Below are 21,653 nucleotides of genomic sequence, written 5' to 3'. Positions count from 1 at the left end.
CTTCCTGAATCAGACATACCATGACGAAGCCTTCCTGTTTGTGGGCTTCGGGAGTACAATGAGCCTGCTGAACGGTGTTATTTCCTGGCGTTCCGCGCTACGAGCCAAAAAATACAACCCGCGCAAAGGAAGGCCTTTCGCTCCCATCTCCAGCGAGCTGCTTGTGAGTATCGGTCGGAGGTCAGCCGCTGTTTTTATCGATTTTGCGGGGGCGTCAGGAGACAAATATTTACCTCACGTGATAGGCAACTCCCCTTTCCATTCGCCAAAAACTTATTAGCTCGTGAATCTACAACGCACCCTCCCTCCGAAGTTAGATCATTTCCCCTGCAAGATGGCCGCCGGTACCCTGACTTGGTGCCGGTTCAAAGATGAAGCTTCCCAGCTTCTGAGACATTCAGATCGAATAAAGGACGGCTGGGAATGGACAGAAGTCGAGGTAATGACACATTCTTTCGTACTGGCCTGACAGAATGTTGCTGCAGTATTCAGATCGCGCGTTAAAAATGCGACAACGTAGACGGCCGTACGGGTGTTTACGTGTTGGTCGCACCATTTCGGGGTCACAGCGAGTTCGGAATGTGCCATTCATTGTAGTGCGCGTGTACGGCTCCATTCTCCTTCCCGCTGCCCTTTGGAGCCTGACCTTGGGAACACTTCAGCTGTGGCACCCCGCGTGTTTGGGACATTACGTCGTGCGCGCGACGTACGGGAGAAAAACGGTTGTCGTCAGTAAGGGGGTGGCAACATAAAAGGTCTGATTTGTGAAAGCAAAAGTTGGGTGCGCGGGGCAGCGCGCGGGAGTGTGGAGTGAAAGTTCAACGGTGCATGGTTCAACGTCAGAAAGTGAAAGTTTTTACTGTCCACGTGGGTTGGTCAAAATCTCGGAACGGTTCAGCAATTCAGTCATGTCAGTTATTGACCAAATCAAAGGAAAAACAGTAATAGCTTTATTTATGATACTTTTCATATTGTTTATATATAATATAGTATCTTCTCTCCTCTCACTGTTTTAGTAATGGTAATATTGTAATTTGATTCAAGTCTGAACTTGCAAATCCTGTATGCAAAAATGTGTAAGATTTGCTATTGGAGGAATATGTGATCACAATCTTTATATCATTTTCAATACTAAGGATTCCTATGACTGCCATATACTGTAAAACTTATTTACTATACGCAGATGTGTATTCAAGGGGCGGAGCTGTCTTGACATAACCTAAATTGTTAACAATTAAACAAATATTGTGTAGTATTGACACCTTAGGCTATTGTATACTTAGATATTTTGTAATAATAAATTGACCCTGGAGTATAAATTATAACATGCAAATGCTGTTTTTTATTGAGAAATCAATGAATATCATCATTAATATCATGTCTTTGGTATTAGTCTTGGAGAAGTATTTATTACTTTTGATATGGACATAGTATAATTTCAATCATTAACCATGTGTTTTCACAAATGTACATGTATGTGTACATGGGTTTGATATAAAAAATATCTTAACTCTATATCATCAAACTTTTCATCTTATAGTTCAAGATCTCTAGAAAGTATTTGTTTACAGCATTTTCTTCAACTGCAATGAAATATATCAGGACATTTGCAGCCAGATGAAATTGTGTGTATCATCATATTTCCTAAGGCTGGAATCCTGTACTGTAAGGCATGTCACATGGCCTTGAGTAACCTGCATTGTGCAGATGATTGACATGATCACATGACACTAGCTGTGTGGATGGTAATCATCACCCAGGTTCTTCTCCCATTTTGGCAATCAAAAGGGTGTGAAAGGGGTTATGCCAATGCTTTAATCTTTTGAGAGTCTAATTTTGCCACTTAGCACACCAGTTAATTAGATTGGCCAATCTGATTGTGTTTTTGCATTATTAACTTAATCTTGGTTTTGGACTAGTACAAGGAAATTTGCTTTTTGTAAGAGCCATTAGTTTTACACAAAGGGAAATGATACCAGGTCCAAACACATGACTTGTGAATATAAATTATTCACCTGATGGTTTTGTCAGGATATCTGTTACATGTCCTTGAAATCAAATGATAACCAGAGGCAGCTTGACCCATATCTGTTGCTTAACAGTTATGAAAACTAAACAAATAAATAATAAAAATTTATTGTAAATAAACAGATAGATTAAACCTATGAACTTATGCATGTAGTATTTAATGGCCAGGCTGTGAAGAATTATGTGAAATTATCGGGCTAAGTGTGTGGTATCCGAATACACCTTATGCAGGCTGTCATCAGCAATTTTAAAGGATTATTTGATATTCATTTTGAAGAAAAAGGAACAGTCTGCTGTTTAATTAGTATGTCACAATGTGCCATTGGGGACAAGTATATCTTGTTGGAATGCTTCCAGTTCCACAGAAAATTTTATTGAAAATTTTTGATGCTGTATCAAAGTATATGGATATCCCAAAATTTGAACATTTTGGTAGAGATGCTAGGATTTTGGGAAGAGGGGGAACACCCTTGCTTCATTGCTTGGGGAGAGCCCAGAAAGTGGACCTTTCAGGAACAAATGGTCAAAATTTACAAATGTAAGAGACTCTTGGACATAACTGAGTACTCCTACCCAGGTAACTGGCCTATTTAAGAGTTGTTGCCAGCTTAAGGTCACTCTGGGTGTGAAGTAACACACTGAGGGTTTTTAACTCAAGTGAAAATGCTAGCACCTTGTGTCGGACCCACCCCAGAATTTCCGTAATCACAGCTGGAGAACTGCATGTTACCTGGCAAAGCCCTCGCTTCCGCGCTGACGGTAATTAACAATCTTTCCCGCGGGCAGGCCAAGTACACTAAATTAAGCATTCACCGCACAGTTTAGCGCAGGGAAGAAAATAATTGTCACACTTTGTGTTTTTTTCGGTGATATGATCAAGCGTTACATCCAGTGAGTGCACACATGATTATTATACATGTATTATGCTGTGATCTTTATCTGGGTCAGCCCCACTGGGGGGCATTGTGCAGGTGGTCCCAGGTGGAAGCTACCACCTTATCAACTGTGTAGGCACAGATACATGATCTGTGTTGTAACAGTGTCAACCATGACTTGATCCCAGAACGACATGGTAAGGATATGTGCAGATTGACAGTTGATATGTTGAAGGAGTTTTTTTAAGTTCTTTGCACTATATATAGATAGATGTGGATATCATTTGCTCCCAGTATGTCTTTTTTTTATTTCTGTACATGCAAATTTGGTAAAAATTAGTTCGTTATTTGGAACTCACTGGTATATGCAAAAAGAAAAAAAAAGAGCTTATTTAATGTACATGTTGCAAAAGTAAACAGATCTCTCAGAAGGAAAAACTACTGATATGTATTGGTGTTAATGATTACAGGCAAATTCTGATATTTTTCTATCAAAATATAAATTATAATGTGAAGAAATAGGACTAAATACCATCAGCCACAATCTATAGGTTCCCTGGTGAAAATTACACAGAAACACATTGACCTTAAAATCAACTTTAACCAAATGAAATTAAGTAGTGCTGATGAAAATAGGTAGAATTAGCAGGCACTAAGTGGGTTAGTCTGCCCTAGATGTGCTAAATTCCTTGAATAATCATGATTTATTTTCCCTGGAAACATTGATTATTAAAAGTCATACCGACTGTGGTTGTCCAACATCTAGAAACTGCCTACAGGTGTAGCAAAAACAGGACATATGGTAGGATAACCAAGGATAGGCTAGGAAGAATTATTGAAGGATTGTCACAGTATGGCTATAGATTTGGAGGAGGTCCAATCTGATTGAATGATGCATTTACACATGTTTGTAATGCTGTTTAACATGATTAGATGAAATAGCTGCTTTTTCAAACTGATATTTGTCATAGATATGTAATGTACCTGTATTGTATTATAGTCCTTTGTCAGGCACAGTTGTTCTGATGCCATGTTTGAGTCATTTTAGCCCTGTCCTTGGTGCTTAACTTCAAGTTACCATATCAACAATGAGATGAATGGAATGACATCTACTCAGAGTGCATCACAAAGAAACACCTCATCTAATGCTGCTAACTGACTACTCAGTAGTGGTGCTCTACAAGTTGCTGACTGCAGTACATGTAGATCTGAAAACAATACTGTACTTTTCACAGTTGGCAAAAGCTCAGTGGATTGTTTTCAAAGTGATCTTGAGGTTCACTTTTGTCCTTAAACCTGCAGTGTTGTATTGTGGCTGCTCTGCCGTAGCTTTGGTCTAATTTGGTGGAGCCGTTTTCTTGGATTTGATACGAAGTGTGAAGTGCTCAAGCTCTCCATCACATCAGTCTCTCTCCACACAGTTGGTGAAGTACCAGGTACTTAACCTCTCCTGACCCCTGGCTAGGCTGTGAAGGAATCCCCTGTTGCCATGGTAACAAAGCCCAGGTGTGCTATCAGAAGGGTGGAGGCCCCTCCGTGGATGGCTTTATGGACACACAGGAAATGACCACCATGATCTTGGTAATCCCACCAAGGCCGGACTCTACCATTATCCAATTAGAGGGGTGGCACAACTGTACAGAAAAGATGCCGTGATTGAAAACAGAGAAATGTTGACAGTTTCCTTTTTTCTGCATTGTGATGAAACCTTGATTGTGCACCCAGGAAAGGAGACATATGTGCAATAAAGATGTTACAAGGAGGGTGGGTGGTATTTCCATCCATTGTCCCTGAAGCAGCAAATCTCATAAAAGCTGAGGTAATCAGCTTCCTACAACCAGTCAATCAATTAACGGTGGTCTCCGACATACAAACCAATCTTGTTGAACTCTTATAGGAATAATAAAGGCGATAAAATATATGTACTTATTCCATGATATCACTCATCCTCCAAACTGTTGAAGTCATGTGGCTCGTGTTACAGAGAGATGCTGCTGCTCATTCTTGACGTAATTTATTGCATCTGCTAAACTTGGTGCTGCAGCATGGGATTTGTATAACCGTGATATCTACAACTTGAGAATAGATGGATGCATTTCATATGGTGCAGCAAGGCATGTAAACAAAAATCTGGGATTGCTATGTTGGCTTGAAAAATTTGCTCGTGAAAAATAAAAGTCCCTGAAATATGTCAGAAAATATGCAGTACCAAAAAAAGTCTTATGCAGGAAAATGTGATCCTTTGGTGTCATTTTCCATCTGTAACTCAAAATTGAGTCTCGAAATTTCCAACTGTAACTCAAAATTTAGTCTGGAAATTTTAGGTCCCTTGGGAATAGGTAAATTTGCATATTTTCCATGCAAGTTTTTCATTCGCAAATTTTTCACGCGCACGAAACCCCATTCCCAGTGACGAAGAGTCCAAAAGTGTGCTATTCTTTGTTGAAAGATTTGTGACTGCTGGGATTCTAGGGTTGGAGGCCGTAATGTTTTCTGACATTACGATCTCCCACCCAACATCTGCTTGGAGATTAGATGAATTATACCATTACAAGTTCTCTGGGGGAGCTTGCACGTTGTTTTCTTGTTTCCCTGGGACAGATAAGGGGAAATAAAGCCACCACACCGTGTATCTGTGGTCCAGTGTATTGGGAAAACGTCAGGTTTGTATCTCATCTGCATTTGTCAGTCTGAATGTGTGAAGTCACGAGGCAGCGTCCGACCACCTCTGAACCTGACCTCTGACCTTCCCACCTGTTGTGATAAAACCCGTCGAAATGCAATCTCCAAGCAGATGTGGAGGGGATCAGCACTGTCTTGAGTTTTATCCACTTGTTGATTAAAAAGCGTCCCTTTTTTTGTTTTTTTACCAAACTTGATAAACGTAGACATTTCCTAAAGGCAGCGCTTTGTAATTCATGAAATATTTGCTGCATTTTGCTGTTCGAGTTTTTTCCTGAACAGTTTCGAGTAGTATTCTCCGTAGTATCTGTGTGCTTAGCATTTTCAAGGTCTAGATCTTCCAAGAACTTTGGTGAGGCCTTATATACAGATACTAATCATTGTAATGAAATCGCTGTCTCTCGAGCCCTCCAGATCATCTTGGAGACTCCAATCACAAAGCTAGGATGTCTGTCCAAAGTACAATGTCTGCTCTACTCAATCACTCAGCTGAAGCTCCACATATGCACATATTATCGTTGATATTTAGGGACTACTAGTATTCATATTTTGTACCAGAAGAATGCAGAGAAGTTATTAAGAGTACAGTACTGATGAAAAAAATTATTTTCTGATGTTTTTATCATTAGATTTGTGAATGTCCATAAAATCATGCTGCACAACACTGACTGTAATTATGTAGTGCTACACCAGCAACACTGTTGGGAGCTGCATCCCCCCTCTACCCACTACCACCATGGTACAGTCTGATTTGTAATCTGGGCCGCTTGCCAAAATCGATACTGGTGTTTTCCCACTTTCGCCCATATATGGAAGTGATGCTTCCAGTCCAAGTGACCGTGGAGGCCTTTAGGAAGAACTCCTGGCACAGTGGCAAATCTACCCTCTCCATCCCATGTACAGAAATTATAGAGCCATCAGCTAGAAGCAATTCATAGTGACAATTAGAAGTTGGTAATTACAAACTTGGCTTCCTTTGATAAAGCTTCATATAAGATTGTTTCCAGTTATTTTACCGCATTGAAGATATTAATTTGCTTATTTTTTTCCACCAATAGGCTTGGTCAAATTGAATTATCTGATTTCGGAGGAAGCCATTTCGAGTCAATAGCCCATGGCAATGGGTGTAAAGATGAGCATTTTGACAGGAATGTTACCACAATGTTCTGGATATGGGTAATAAATATGTTAGAAATGAATGTGATGGAGTGAATTGATTGCCCGAAGACCGGTTAGGTGCTGTGGAGGTGCAATATGCCGTACGCCTGTGGCTACCTAATTGCCTAATTAATGGGGAAATTAGCAATGGCGTCTATAAATTGTTGGCACAATGCGACATTTGACAACATTAGGTCTGGTTTGCAGGAAGCCTGAGGGAAAACAACAGAGCCGTGTTAAATACCTCGCGGGAAGGCGGCTCACACGCGGCCTACGTGGTACGTACATAGCAGCATGGAACAACAAGGCTCCGATTAAATAATCTCTGTTTTCTTCATTACAAATTTTACTGTTATGGTGAATTTGGAAATTAGTATCCACAGATAAGATGTTTTATAATTGATTTTTTTTTTAATTGATGATCATGTAGCACTGATTTCCTGTCAGTTAATGCACATGCAATTTCTTCAGACGTTCAACACATCAATGTAACTTGCAATTTATCATTTATTTGCTTTTCATATTTTATATTATTTACCCCTTGGGTGTTGCCATTTTATGCCCCAATTGACCTCTGCCCTTCTCAGTTGTAGAATGGTCTGACGTCAGTCCGTGCATATTCCTGTTGTGGGAGAAATTAGGATTGTGAACAGATTTTTTCAAGTGGTTGATGATCATGGCTCTGGTTACATGTTGTATTGTATAGTATTCAACTTTTACCATTAAAAGAATATGAAATGGAAAAAAATGGTCTTTCATCCATCTGGTCTAGTCCTAGCAAAAGGAATTATAATTTTGAGCATCACATTTATGAAATAATATCATCCCAGGATTGTTATTCTTTTACCAACATGGTTTCTTGCCATAGTAATTATACATTACTTTCATTGTTTTCTGAAAACATATTTTTGTCACATTTTTTTTCAAAACTGCGTTTCTCTTTCAAGCAGCCCAAAACATAGGTGTCTTCTGTAGGGACATATGCTGCCTGTTCAAAAGTATGGCTGAGAAAAAGAAAAGTTCGGGGGAAAGAGGTAGAGATAATATTTCTTACTAGGAATACAGGAGCATTGTGTTGGTTTAAGCTAGGTCCATTTTGATAACCTGCAGGAGTTCTGTGTCCCAACCCTGAAATGAAGACAAGTTTTCTTTCTTTCTGTACCACCCACATTCACAGGCAAGGTGATTCAGCCGATAGTTTTGGTATTAATGTACAACGTGTGACATCTAGCCATAAACACTAGTCCTAATGTATCCCCCACTTTGTAACAAGCCTCAGTGCTGAAAGACACGTCGCACATGGGGTAGAGGTGAGGAATGCGTGGTATCCGGTGTTCTTTCCTCGCTGACATGCAACGTTGGCAGTTTTTGGCTGAAGGGGAGCAGGTTGGAATCTGGTGGCATGCCAAACATTCCTAGGAAGTAAGGAACAGTGAGACGCATTCCCAAAGGAGCACTTTGCCAACTCGCACACTCGGCCAACAGTTAGCCTCCGTTAGTCCGTAGCAGGCTTATAGAACTGGGGGTTTGGTGGTCTTCGGCTGTTTTCTGATTATATAATTAGCCTAGTTAAAAAAACGGGGGTAATTCAACCAGGCTGTCTATGTTGTCTATATGCAATCAGAAAATAGCACATAAAAGCTCCCAAAGACCATGAAGACCCCCAAAACCCCCAGCTTTTGGCATGCTATATGGAGGCTAGCCAACAGTGATCTTGGCTGAAAACTGAATCATATCATTATACATATTAAAATCACATTCAGGTTTTTGAAGTTAATTAGTTCAAGAAGTATAAACCTGTATACTTTTTCTGCCTCTCCCTTCCGTTCTCCCTTCCTTATCATATATAACGCAAGAGTAAGTTAAGCTTTAAAACTTTTATAACAATTATTTTCCTACTTGATAATTGTTATAAAAGTTTTAAAGCAGCTTAGACAGTCATGTGTTGCCAAAGAATTTTGAGAAGACTGGCAACAAACAAATGAACCCGAGACATTTTCATACTCACTCACATATAACATGGATTCCTAGAAAAGTGAAGTTCACTTGCTGCAAGATATCCCTTCCCAAGCTCAGTTTGAAACATTCTAATATGTTTGAATCAGTCCTCAGAATGCTGTGATTTTAGTCATAACCCTGATGTGGGATGCTCTCAATGGCAGGTATCTGTTGCGGATTTTAAGAACTTGAAAATATTGGCCAGTTTTCAACCAGTCTAAATTGAAATGTGAAGTTAATCAGCATCATGATGTAATGCCTTCAGTCTGCCTTTTACATAAATGTCTCAGAAAATAACAAAGGAATAATTCTTACTAGATTATGAGGAGAAACAATTACCATCATGTTAACATTCTAAATATAAAAAAAATTATATATCTGTGTGCATCTATCATATTTTTTATGAGCGAGAAAATTAAAAGAAACATATTTACTGTGTCATGGCAATAGATCATACTGCTAAGTGTAAAAACTGATTATACTTGTACATGTAACAAGTGTCTTGTGCATAGATGTGATAGCAGGTAGAGGCATTGTTGTTGAATGTTTGCTAAATCTTTTAGCAAACTTTCATCCAGGGCCTAGAGGTAAACCCAGCTCCCAGGTGAGTTGGGAAACAAGCGGCAGCCCCGCCCAACTGTTCCACAGACAAGCAGAAGGCCAAGCAATGTCACTCCATAACCAGGGTTGCTACGGCAACCAGCTGGACCTCTTGACCTGGCAGCGCTGTGATTGGCCGGCTGCCTGATGTGTACTTAGTTCACATGTGTATGCAGTTTTCCCTGCACCAGACAAGGCCACCCCAAGACTGGGGAGGAATACTAACAAGCCCAGAAGAGGTTTCCTCTCCGGCTAGAGTGTGTGATTTGAATCCTTAATGAGGAGGCCACGGACTGGTGGGTTTTGCATGCCAGTTTGATCTATTGGGGGTAAACAAGTGGTGTTAAATGTTCCTTTATGCCTTGTTAAGTGCCTGTGAAAGAAAATGCACAACAACGTTATTTATCCAGCTTGACTCCCGTAACAGTCTTCCGTTCAATTTACTGGACGTAACAGCCATGAAATAACACAGTTAATTCAAAACGAAAATTAATAAAATTCAATGACTAAGTACAATAATGGCAACAGCTTATTTTATGTTGTTATTGTGTTTATTAAGAGTTCCCAATGTCTTGTAAAATGTCTCAGTGTCAGATTGTTTCTTATCTGTACTTTGTGGCAAATTTTCAAGGTTTTTTTTTCAAATGTGTAATGTTAATTTTTGTATCATTTCTATGTTTTGGATTATTGACTTGAGAGTTTGGACCTATCAGATTCCTTCAGACATAAGAAGGAAATCAATAGTCATTTGGGGTGCTATCAAATGTTTCAGGGCTGCAACCTAGATTTTATGATACCTTGCTCCAGAAAATTGATTGAAGTACCTTTCTGTATACAGCTTCTGCCAGACAGTACAAGAGATGGGGAAAGTGCATTATATGAGCAGAGGGAAGGCAATGTTGGTTCTGATATGTGTTTGACAAATAAAATTTGCATACATGTTGTAATCGAATGACTTAGAGGTAACAATAGTAAGTACAATCATGAAAAAAAAGCTCATTTTTACATCATTGTTTTCTTTTGTGCACATACATTTGTGGTGTGTTAGCAGACCCACCATGCTGTCATTACTGGTCTGTCCTTCGTATTTTAGTCAAGGTTTTCCACAGAAAATACCTGGTAGTTAGTGAGGTATTAACACATAAAATTAATAACAATATGTACTTTGGCTCTTAGATTGTTTTAACCTCAACTGTTACTTTTCTCCTAAAGGTTGAAATTGGATGGTTAATTGTTTCCCTATCGTTAATTTGATATACAGATGAAAGGAGAGATTATTTGTTTCATTAAGCTCATTTACCAGGTAAAAGAGATGTTACCTCATAATAACTTGAAAGAAATTAATCCCCTACAGAAATTGTATTATGGTAATTCTTTATTACAAGCAATATTAGGACTTGTGTTTTGTATTAAGATCTCACTCAAATTGTTTTTTCTTCTGAAACAATTTCACAAGAGTTAGGCAAAGTAGTTCTTTACTTACACTGTAACCCTTTTGAAATCTCTGTTATGATTATGATTGATGTAGTATGCCTGTGGGTAAACCTAGTGAAGTGTAACAATCTCTAAATCATTAGCATTTTTAATTATCTTGTACCATTGGGTAATAAAGCTTTATGCTGTATAGACTGTTAGAATTGTATGAGATCAAGTTTACTGAATATATAGCATGCATATTTTCCATACTTCTCCTATTACATACTAATGGTGGTTATCATTATGACTGTCATAAGTATTTGACATGATAATTGCCATGAGAACAAAGGTGTTCTACCACTACATCAAAGGATGTTTGACCGGACATTAGGCAACACAATTGCCATTTCATTTACTTGAACGCTTACAAGAAAATGTTTCAAGTCAATCAGCTAGAGTGAAGATTGTCTTCGCCCCTTGTGAATACCCAAGCCAGTCTCTGAGCTGATATTTTCATACCTTCCTCCACAAGGGTTCCAAACAACTCTGAATGCCACCAAAACATCAACTGGGTGTCACATTTCTGCATGTCTAGACGCTTGGCTCAAATCTGTTCTTATCTGTCCACTCTTTCCACCTTATCTGATGACCTTTGGCCTGGTTGCCTAGCAACGTGGGTCAGATTGCACCTGCTTCCCAGTGCCCAAAGTATTCAAGTCTCCAAGTTCCCTCTCAGCTTGGCTCCAACTGGGGGGTTCAGGGGCAAGAAATCCCACAGGACACAATTATCCTGTAGAAACAGATCCTTGCACTTGTCTTTCAGAAGAAATTCAAGTTTAATGACTATTTTGTCAAGTTCAAAGTCTTATTGTTTTTATTGTTTGAAGGGCTCAGCCTCCTTTGTTGATGGACTACAGTAAAGGGAAAATAATTTCTAATACCTTGGTAGACATACATTTTGTAGGTGATTATAGGATCCCTATATGATGTCGTTGAGTAGAGTAATGTAACAGTGATATAGAATTAGTTGTTGTCCATTATTATCAAATTTTACTTTTTGTTATATCAGCCAGGTCTGGTCAAACATTAATTTGCTGTTTGAAGTACTCTTAACCTTATTACAAACCCTTTGTTCCAAGTAGGTGAAAAGGCATAAGTTCAACTATAAGTTTTACGGGATGTTTGTCTCCAACAGTCCTTGCCAAGTAGGTCATTCCAGGTCAAACGGCTCCTCCTATTGAAGAAAGCAGAACATGTCTTAAAGTTTGTTTTAGGACTTCTTATACCTTTGAAGACACTTCACCTAGGCCCCCTCCTAAGTGCATCAAACGGACCAATGCTTTTAAGGCAATCCAACATTAAATGATTAATATCGGACACCCAAGAATGAATTGCAATGAGGTACTTTAGCCCAGAATCTATGTTTCTGATAACAGTTAATAGGCCTCGGCATATTTTTTCCATGTTTTTAATAGGCATTTTTATTGGGCTTTTGTTTTTGTACTGTTACCTTTTTTTTCTATGCCAGCCTAAGAATCTAAGACAAGAATCTACCCGGTATGATATAGCAGTAGAGGCCTATGTTATATACCATTAACAGCTGGCCTGACCTGTTTTTACTACCATTTATTAAAAGTTAATGCAAAAAGTATTTCAGACAATTAAGCTAAATGTATCATGCTCACTAAACTAGACTTAACCCCACATCCCCCTTTTCTTTCCTCTTACCACAGGCAAGTCAGGAGGGTGGAAGTTTTCTTGTAAAAAAGGATGTCATACGTCCAGTCTGTGAGAGAGTTTGTGCAGAAGCCTGTCGGCCATTGGTGGAAGGGGAAGAGGAAGATAATACTGATGTCCTGGTGGTCAAAGACAACACAGTGAGTCCATCACAGCCTAGAGAGTTGTCATATTAAACCTTACCATCATCTTTGTAACAAATAATCAGCAAAAAGATTTATGTTTATACACTAGCCATTTCTCTTTCAGCTTTTAAAACTGTAACTGTCCTACTGATGGAACACACTATTTTTGAAGGGAGGGGGGATAGCAGCTCAAGTAAGTATTCAGGGTCCCATGTTCAACCCAGAAAAATGAAACATAAAATATTGCAACCAGCAGATTTGAGGATATACAATTGTTCCAAAAGATATTTTGCCAAGAAAGACTCCTTTGACAGTTGTACAGTCAAATATGTATGAAGGTAAGGACCATGGCAGGCAATATACTTTGCTAATGATGACCATCGGCCCTCCCACAGCGACTAATTTAGGTTTTTCGGAGTCTAGCAGCCCAAGAAGGTGTTAATGTCAAGGTTATAACTAACCTTATCCCTTCCTCCGGGGTCCTCCGGGCCAGCACACAAAGTCACACAGAAAATGAAATTGCATTCCCAGTCTAGAAAAGTAATTACTGGCAGACAATTTTTTTTATCTGTACGCATCACCCCCAATAAAAGATGCTAATAATTTCATATGTTAGAGAGCTAGCGTAAAGTTGAACATTTTATAAAATTTTGCACAAAGAGATGAGTTATCAAAAGTACTAATTGTATTGTTCAAAAACTGTTGGATTATCAAATGTTTAAGGTGGGATGTTTTGTTTTAAAACAACAAAAAAAAAAAGGTTGATCTTCAAGCAGGATATAAGATGGCTTTACTGAAAATATACATGTACAATGTATAACCAACTGTCTGGACAATAAACCAGTGTTCTGGCCAGCCTAAAATTTTTTCCTTCCTTACATTTTTTGTTTGACGTACATCTTGTCGAGCGCCGCAGACAGGAGTTGACGTTATGCCAGTTGTGTGACAATCTTATACTGTAGTTATAGGAAATTTTTAAATCTTGACCCCCTGAAATGCCATTTCCTACATTTTAAAGGAGAAATTTGGCTGGTAGACTAAAGCTTAGTTTAAAGACATCTCTTTCCATATCTTTACATGCAGATTTTTGTCTGTCAAAGATGACAGATTGAGCAAAATTTTTGTTCGTATTGAGCAGCAAAATTCCGTCAAATGACGGAAAGACGGACGCAATAAACACACAAAGTAGCCACAATGCAGCCACTCGAACAATACCCGGAAGTAATAAGTCTGTTAAATGTGTACTATGTAACTTACTGTCGACCTAACTCAAGTAGGAGGTAATGTAAGTAATGACATTGTTCCCAAATTAGTCTGGTGCATGTCAATATTATTTTGATCGTGATGTAACATTGAAAATTGTTTTGTTTCTTGTTTACAGGAAGAAACTGACATCAACACAGTTCAGTGTGAGACAAAAGACACGCAATACTACAGATACCAGTACCATGTCCTGTACAGTACCAGCTATAGTGTACCTGTGCTGTACTTTATAGCATCCAGAACAGGTTAGCAGTATACATTCATCCAGTACATAATCAGGGCTTGAAATACCACCTGCACATGCAGGTAAAATTGGAACTGTGCAGGTAAAACTGATGTCGACTTGACCAGTCCATGAAATGGATTTCTATAGAATTACACATGTGTAGTTGTGTGCAGATTTTCATTTGCTGCATTCACTGCTACCACATATTAAGTACATGTATAAAAGAAATAACAATGGCTTCTGAACAATAATGGCAATGGTATAGTATGATCCATACTTTCTGAGTGGTGCAGGTAAAATTTGTCTGGTGCAGGTAATTTTCAATGTTCCCTGCACCAGTGCAGGTATGCAGAAAAAATTATTTTGAGCCCTGAATTAATATTATATATCTTAGGCAAAATGACTTGTGTTTGATATCTATGACTATTGTTATTTATTGTAGATGAAAGAAAATATGTCCAATTCTTATTTTTATTTTGAACTGCTAAAAGTTAAAAAAAATAGCTGTAATATGAGTTTGTGAAGTATAGAAGTGAATCTGACTTCCCAAATTCCTTTTATGATACTCCTTTTTGCACTTTCTAAATGATTTTTCAAAGTATAAAAATCCAGCATAAAAAAAAGCAAACTCATGTTTTGAATCTCATATTACAGAGTCCCTACAGTACAATAGATCTGTATGGGTCTACCTTCAACAATAGTAGTTAGTAGTAGATATAGCTGCACATAATGATGGCTGTCTGATATCACATGGCTTCATTCATATGCTCAAATAACAATTTTAAACATTTTATCAATGTAAGTTGTGTGGACACAATATTTTTCTGCACTCAACAATTTTACCAGGTAGCCAAAGGACACAGAAACACAGGTCACAATCATGCTCACCACAATGATATTAATATGTACATATATACATCATATCAATTCCCTATGGACATGGTATCAAAAGATGACCTCTGACTTGGCATATTTGCAATGTGTATTATCTTAAATACCTGCATTCTAATGACAGGCCTTTGTGCTTATTCTATTAAACAAAGTGTGTACAATGGAAGGATGAAAAATATTCATTCAGTTTGATTTAATAAGTAGGGACTTATGTACTAGTTCTGACTGCACCCTTCTGTATGTTAGAAATGGAAAAGCGTAGGTATTGTTGCTTCTCCAACCTTTATTCTCTGATACCGGGTATGTTTCGTTGAAAATCAACCGCTCCCCTTTGTCATGTTTTTTGTACATATTATTTGTTCAAGCTAACTTGTGATTTTGAATGAGCAGCAAACTGGAAAAATAGAAAAGTTAATGAAATTAACCTGCATACATTCCTCTGTCATTTTCGGTCTTTTTTTTTCTAACCTTGTGTAATGTTTATTCTTTATATGCTAAACCTTATGTAAATGGCTGCCAATTTTGCAATAAATTATGATCTCTCCTGAGCTCAGCTGGTGGAGCAGTTTTGGCAAGCAGGTCCCGGGGGAGTTGTAAAGGCAACACAGGGAATTGTGGGCAGGGTTGCCATGCCAACAGCAGATGAAAATTGGGATGTGTATGGCCTGCAGGGAGATGGCAATGAAAAGAGGAGGAAAATATGATACGTGTCGTAATTCACTTGCTAAAGAGACATCTGCCGGGGAATGTCATCTACTGATATGCACAAATTTTTGTATTCACTTTTGTATTTTGTATTAATTGGCAATATACAGGATTGACGTATCATCTATGTGGTGACTTTTGATGAACAATGGACTTTGTCGAGTCTTACAAGATAAACCAAAGAGGCAGTTCCAAGAAATAAGGAAGAGCTTTTCTGAAATTAAAATTTAAAGACATATCTGCACATTTTTGATAGGTACAAATTATCAACAGTCACTTTCAATTGGTGGGAGTAGACCAAGGGGCTTATAAAGAAGACAATATGGCCTATGGTGAAATATCATTATGTCCGCAGGCACTAGATGCTGACATTGTTATAAGCTCTGATGCCAGCATTTAGCATTAACGACATTGCCTACGTGTCTCGTTCCGAGCAGAAATGTTCCAGAAAAAGAGACTTGGGTATAATCGTCACCCACGCGGCTGTGGCATTAATCAAATGCAAATTGCACATAAGTGGCTGGCAGTTTGTTGCGTGAACGTGATAAATCTCTGTTGGGATGCAGAATAAAACTGTCCACTTCGCCACGAAGCTTCCCTCTGTCTGTTGTGTTTTATTGTCGCGTGGAAAGTTGTCTCTACAATTAGAATAGCAGGAGGACAGTGTGTGGGATGTTCCTTTGCTGTAAAACAGTGATAAGGGGTAGCCTCTGTAGCAGGCTTATAGAACTGGGGGTTTGGTGGTCTTCGGCTGTTTTCTGATTAGCAAAAAAACGGGGGTATTCAACCAGGCCGGCTATGTTGTCTATATGCAATCAGAAAATAGCATATAAAAGGTCCCAAAGACCCTGAAGACCCCCAAACCTCCAGTTTTTGGCATGCTATGGAGGCTAGATAAGGTCGCCAAGTATTGGAGGTGTATTGTGACCATAAACCCTTTAGCTGCATCATACTCACCGTAGCATCATAAAGTTAATTTCTGCAGGTATTGTCTGGGCTCAGTCCTGTTGTAAAAGGCTTGTGTTGACATTTGAAAATATGACATAAACTACATTAAAGGAATGATTTTTGATCCAGATTGAAATTCTTAATCAACAAATTTGTTAAAGTAGTTTGCATGTCGAAGAGAGCGTTTGTTACTAATATTGTTAACCACATAACCGATGAAAATTTAGTTCCAAGGCTGTCTTCATTAGGAGCAATCCTTAGTTTCTGAAATTTCATATAAGACAGCAGAGATTTTAAAGTTTAAGGATGCAAGAAGTCAATTTGTTAGTTCTCAGATCAGAAACATTTTCCTTGGGTACCCACTGTTTTAGGGTGTGAATTTCGTAAGATGCAAGTTTTCATTCCTTTCAAACAATTTTCAACTTGCCCTCTTAGTAAGAATTTATTTGCTAAATGTCTGAGACCTAGGAAATAAATTTGTCTACCCTCAGCAAGATGTTTAAAGTATTACCTTGATAAAAAATTTTAAAAATCTTTAAGCCACATGCATTTCAATGATATCCCATAACTTTTAGCGCAATGCCAGTGTGAAACAATAGCTGTCATGGCCGGACCTGTGATTGAATCAGGGCTTGCATGATGGCTGTTACCACTGGCACCAGAGTCGACATATTCATCACCATGGCCCTGTCTATTTCCCCTGAAGCAACCTGGTGACCAGCCCGGGTTCTTAACAGGGCCTGTCTATCTCTACACAAGTCTTAGTCCTGGTGCCACGCTGTCTAGCGCCAGAGCCCTTCCATAAATTGGGAGCGCCGTCTCGATAAAAACACCGCTGCGTTACACAAGATGATGCAAATGTATTGTAGGAGGAGATATGCCCGGTGTATTGTACAGATCATGAAGGGGTGGAACGCAATCGGCAGATTTTTGTTGCACCCCAGATATTTGTGTGCTGACCCCACCATACTGTTTCAGTTGGTACTGCAGCCATGGTGATCAACTAGTTAGGCAGTTTTACATCACTGTTGAGGTCCCGATACAGATCCAATGTGATTTAACCTTTTCAGTGTCAAGGCTGATTAAATCTAGGCTTTACTACCAGCCCATGGCAAGGGGAGTATTAAATCATGTGTAGGATCAAGGCTGAATTTGGAAGTTTGTCTCGTGTAGGTGACTTTTTAGTAGCTCATCATGTTTGGGAGATAATACGGTTGGGAACACGAATTCTGTTACAGGCACGTACAGGTGGAGTAACGACGTGTGAGAAACATTTTATTTCTGTGGCATTTCTGCCACTTGAACAGGTTTTGCATGGAACTCAAGAAGCTGCCAATATTACATTTCACTACAGCTGGGCTAATGAGTCTTGTGCTAAATTTAGCCGTGGTCTATTTTTCAATCGTCTGGTGTGTTTTTGGCTCTTCTGCACCACAACGTTTCTGATATGTTAATCGCATACAGGATTGAAAATACAGTATTTTCATTTCATCTGAAAATAATTTCACCCGATTGGTAAAATGTAGAATATTGAGGTTTTCTTTTTACACAACCAGTATAGACTCTATTTCACCTGCTTATTTTTCAATGTCTATGAGATATCTTCCTCAGAGCTTTTAACTGGAGTAGTTATACTGCCTCTAATGCCACTTAGCCACATTTGGGGTTGTGTTCTTCCGCAAAAGCACCACCTACATTGGCTACATATAGCATAAAGAAACAGTACTCCAGTCAGGCATTGATCATTAAATGTAAGCAGGTGAGAGTATATACCAGTCGTGTAAAAAAAGAAAACCCCAAAATTCTACTATTGACTGCTTTGTTTTTGAACACTACTTCCTACTTGTATAAGGTCAATAAAATGATGTTCCTCCTATCCTAGATGGTAGTTTGGCATCCCTGGATGAGGTGTGGTCCAGTGTGCCTGCTGGCTTCCAGTCCAGACTTCAAGATGACAGATGGACCTTCCTTACCCAACAGGTAAGGACTGAAACATCTTAAGATATATTATGAGCAAGATATCATAACCCTACTCGAAATGTCATATTGTCATCATGGGAGCTGAAGCAGCATTTCAGAGGCTCATTACAGGAGTGCTATTTAAAAAGAAAAATGGTTGAAACAGCCTCCAGTTTAATTCTTGACTTCCAGTTGAATTCCGGACTAGTGCCTATATCTCAGCAACCTTACATCTAGATGGGCTAATATTGTAAACTATGACGTAAGAAATATGTATATGTAGCACCCATCGAGGACCCCTTGGGGATTAACGCATTTCTGCAGAATTCTTCCCAGAATTCTGGCTCCGGTTCCCAGAAGTCTGAGTCCAGTTCCAAGATTTCTGGCTCCAGTTCAGAATTCTGCAGAATTGGGTTAATCCTGAAGGGATCCTTGATGGCTGCCACCTACTTCTTAAATCATTTTTACATGTAGTTTACGATATTAGTCCATCTACGTAAGGTTGCTGAGATATGGGAATTAGTCTGGAATTAAACTTGAAGTCCAGAATTAAACTGTACATATGGTACATGTATATTCAAAATGTAACTCTGCGGCTACCTAAAAATAAACAGTTATACACTTATAACTACATATACAAGACATTTTGGATGATTTGCATCTCCAGACAACAATTCGGTCTGCAATATTCCACAAAGGTAATACTTTGATGAAAGGCATTAAACACTTGGGTGGTCGTTGTATGTTGCCCTCGTTGGCTTATAGGACAAGTAGGACATCTTGGCATTTTGTCACTGCAAGAATTCGTCACAAAGCTTACTCAAAAATTTTCCCTTATTACATGTTGTTTTTGCAGGAGCATCCCGTGTTAGGCTGTCCCATGTTCCAGCTACACCCCTGCCACACTGCCACCATGATGCAACCGCTCATGCAGGAAACACAGGACAGGGAAAGAGGGAGGTAGGTCATCAGGTAGAATATCAGAAAAGTGTGTCAAGTGGACATATTTATCTCTTGAAGAATGCATATACATGCACCTGTAGCCTGGAATCCAGACTTGTTCACTTTAGTCTAGCCAAGATCCTTCTTGGCAGGGTAGCAGATCTTGTGGGGTGCTGGCTCAATCTTCAACAAGGCTGGATTCCAGGCTAATATGCCAGTATTTTGTATGAATCAATATTTCAGTTCAGGTATAATATTGTACTGTGTGTTGCTGTAATGGTTTTCTCTACTTAAAATGATTACACATTTTCAGGGAAACTAGAATCAGATCGAGTTTGGGAAATGTACATAATGCTCTGTAACAAGTTCCCTTTCTTTTTAATAGCTTGGAAGTTCATCTGTGTTGGCAGACGTTATTATCAAACAAGAAATTGGACTTACCCAATTTTTTGGCTGTTCAACTGTTGGCAAAGACTGTTTGACTGTTGTCAAAGACTGGAGTTAAACAGTTGAACATTTGGGAAAGTCCAATTTCATGTGTTGGAAACGACAGTTCAAACTTGTTTTATGATGTTCCCTTCCTGTATTGTTGTCCCAGTTTGAACTACCTGGTGAGCTGGCTGAGTACAGTAGGACCAGTGGTGGGACTCAGCCTTCCTCTCAGCTATGCACAGATCGGCCATGTGACATGACAGGATACAACATGAAAGTCTTGGCACAGTACACTACTGCATCATACTGTTGTGCTTGGAACAAAATATTCTCTTAAATGTTTCATAACTTGATATATTGTATATAAGTGTTATGTTTTCATGGACTGTTTGGCAATTGAGCTTTTAAGACAGATTTCTTGGTGTGAATAACTGCAATCAGGACAGAAAACTGTAACAGGAAAATTGTTCCTTACAATTTGAACAGTGCAAACATCATTAAATGTTACAGAATTTTGGATTAATAAATACATGTATGCTGCTGGCTTTTTGGTATGTTCTTACTTCCCCACCCCTCTGTTTAGCTAACCGTTCTTCTAATCACCTTCTTTCAGGAGGCTAAAAAAGGCTACAGCCTTTCATTGTCATCTTTCCATAATCTGAGATGAATACGAGCAATCGCTGTTTTAGTTTACATTATATAAATGCAAATTATTTGAATGCATATGCAAAGTATTGGTAATGGTAGGCAAATCAACTAACCGTCACCTGCTTGTTGCCTACCTGGGGTAAAAAGCGCTCCATAAGGCCACACCAATTTAATTTGTTGGTTCTCGGATTCGCCTCTTCATTTTTTCTGATTTGCAAAAAAAAAAAAAAATTTAGATTCTGGTCCTGAATCAACTGAAAAATGCTCATATTTTGCCCCCAACAGTTGAGGAAAGTCCTTTTCTTCCTACTTGTTACAGTTTTCCCATCTATCATTGCAGTGGTTTGATTAAAAGTTCAAAATTCAATGTTTAAATTTTAACCCAGCCTTTTGTGTTGACTTCATGGCTCATTTCGTAGCATTTAAGCCTATAACAGGATGCCTAGGCCTGTTTTTATTTTTATTTTTTTTCGCCCTGTCGCTTCATATTTTTTCTGAAAAAATCCGAGAACCAACAAATTAAATTGGTGTGGCCTAACGGCGAAAAAAAAATCACTGCAGTAATAAGAGCAGTTAGCAGGCATATTGGGTAGGAGGGTCCAGAATATCCAACCATATACATCTACATCTACATCTATGAGTTTCTGAACAACACCCTCATGGGGCCTCACGTTCAGTTGCACGGCATATGCGGCCTGGTGGGGTGACTGGTGCTCATAAAAAAAATCAACATAACGAACAATCAAGAAAATAAATTGTGCAGTGACTATATACATGGCCGCAATGTGATTCCTGATTATAGCTGGGAGCTGGGGAGGCCCATGTGCTGGGCCAGCCCCAACTTAAAGCTGTCAACTGATGGTGATGTGACTAAGTGCGAGGGTAGAATGTTCCACTCACCGACCGTTCTTGGGAAGAAACTGGCTCGGTAAGTGTCTGTTTTGCAGGTAAGAGTTGTATAGCGGAGCGAGTGCCCTCTTGTAGGGTTAGTGTTCTTGGTAAGATATTCCTGTACTGGGA

General features: G+C 39.0%; 1 protein-coding gene across 1 annotated transcript; it reads left to right on the top strand.

The window, feature by feature from the left end:
• The first annotated feature begins 7,971 nt into the window (after window positions 1-7,971).
• Window positions 7,972-20,529, top strand: LOC109486378 (ubiquitin-like-conjugating enzyme ATG10). The gene is given in 7 exon segments (XM_019790208.1): window positions 7,972-8,175; window positions 9,305-9,345; window positions 12,491-12,634; window positions 14,001-14,127; window positions 18,535-18,632; window positions 19,468-19,571; window positions 20,152-20,529. Coding segments are annotated over 7 exon segments (723 nt in total). The 5' UTR covers window positions 7,972-8,060; the 3' UTR covers window positions 20,246-20,529.
• The last annotated feature ends 1,124 nt before the right edge of the window (window positions 20,530-21,653 follow it).

This window comes from Branchiostoma belcheri, unplaced genomic scaffold, assembly GCF_001625305.1.
Source record: "Branchiostoma belcheri isolate BF01 breed outbred unplaced genomic scaffold, Haploidv18h27 scaffold8, whole genome shotgun sequence".
NCBI lineage: Eukaryota > Metazoa > Chordata > Leptocardii > Amphioxiformes > Branchiostomatidae > Branchiostoma > Branchiostoma belcheri.
This window is presented reverse-complemented; position numbering and strand designations above follow the sequence as displayed.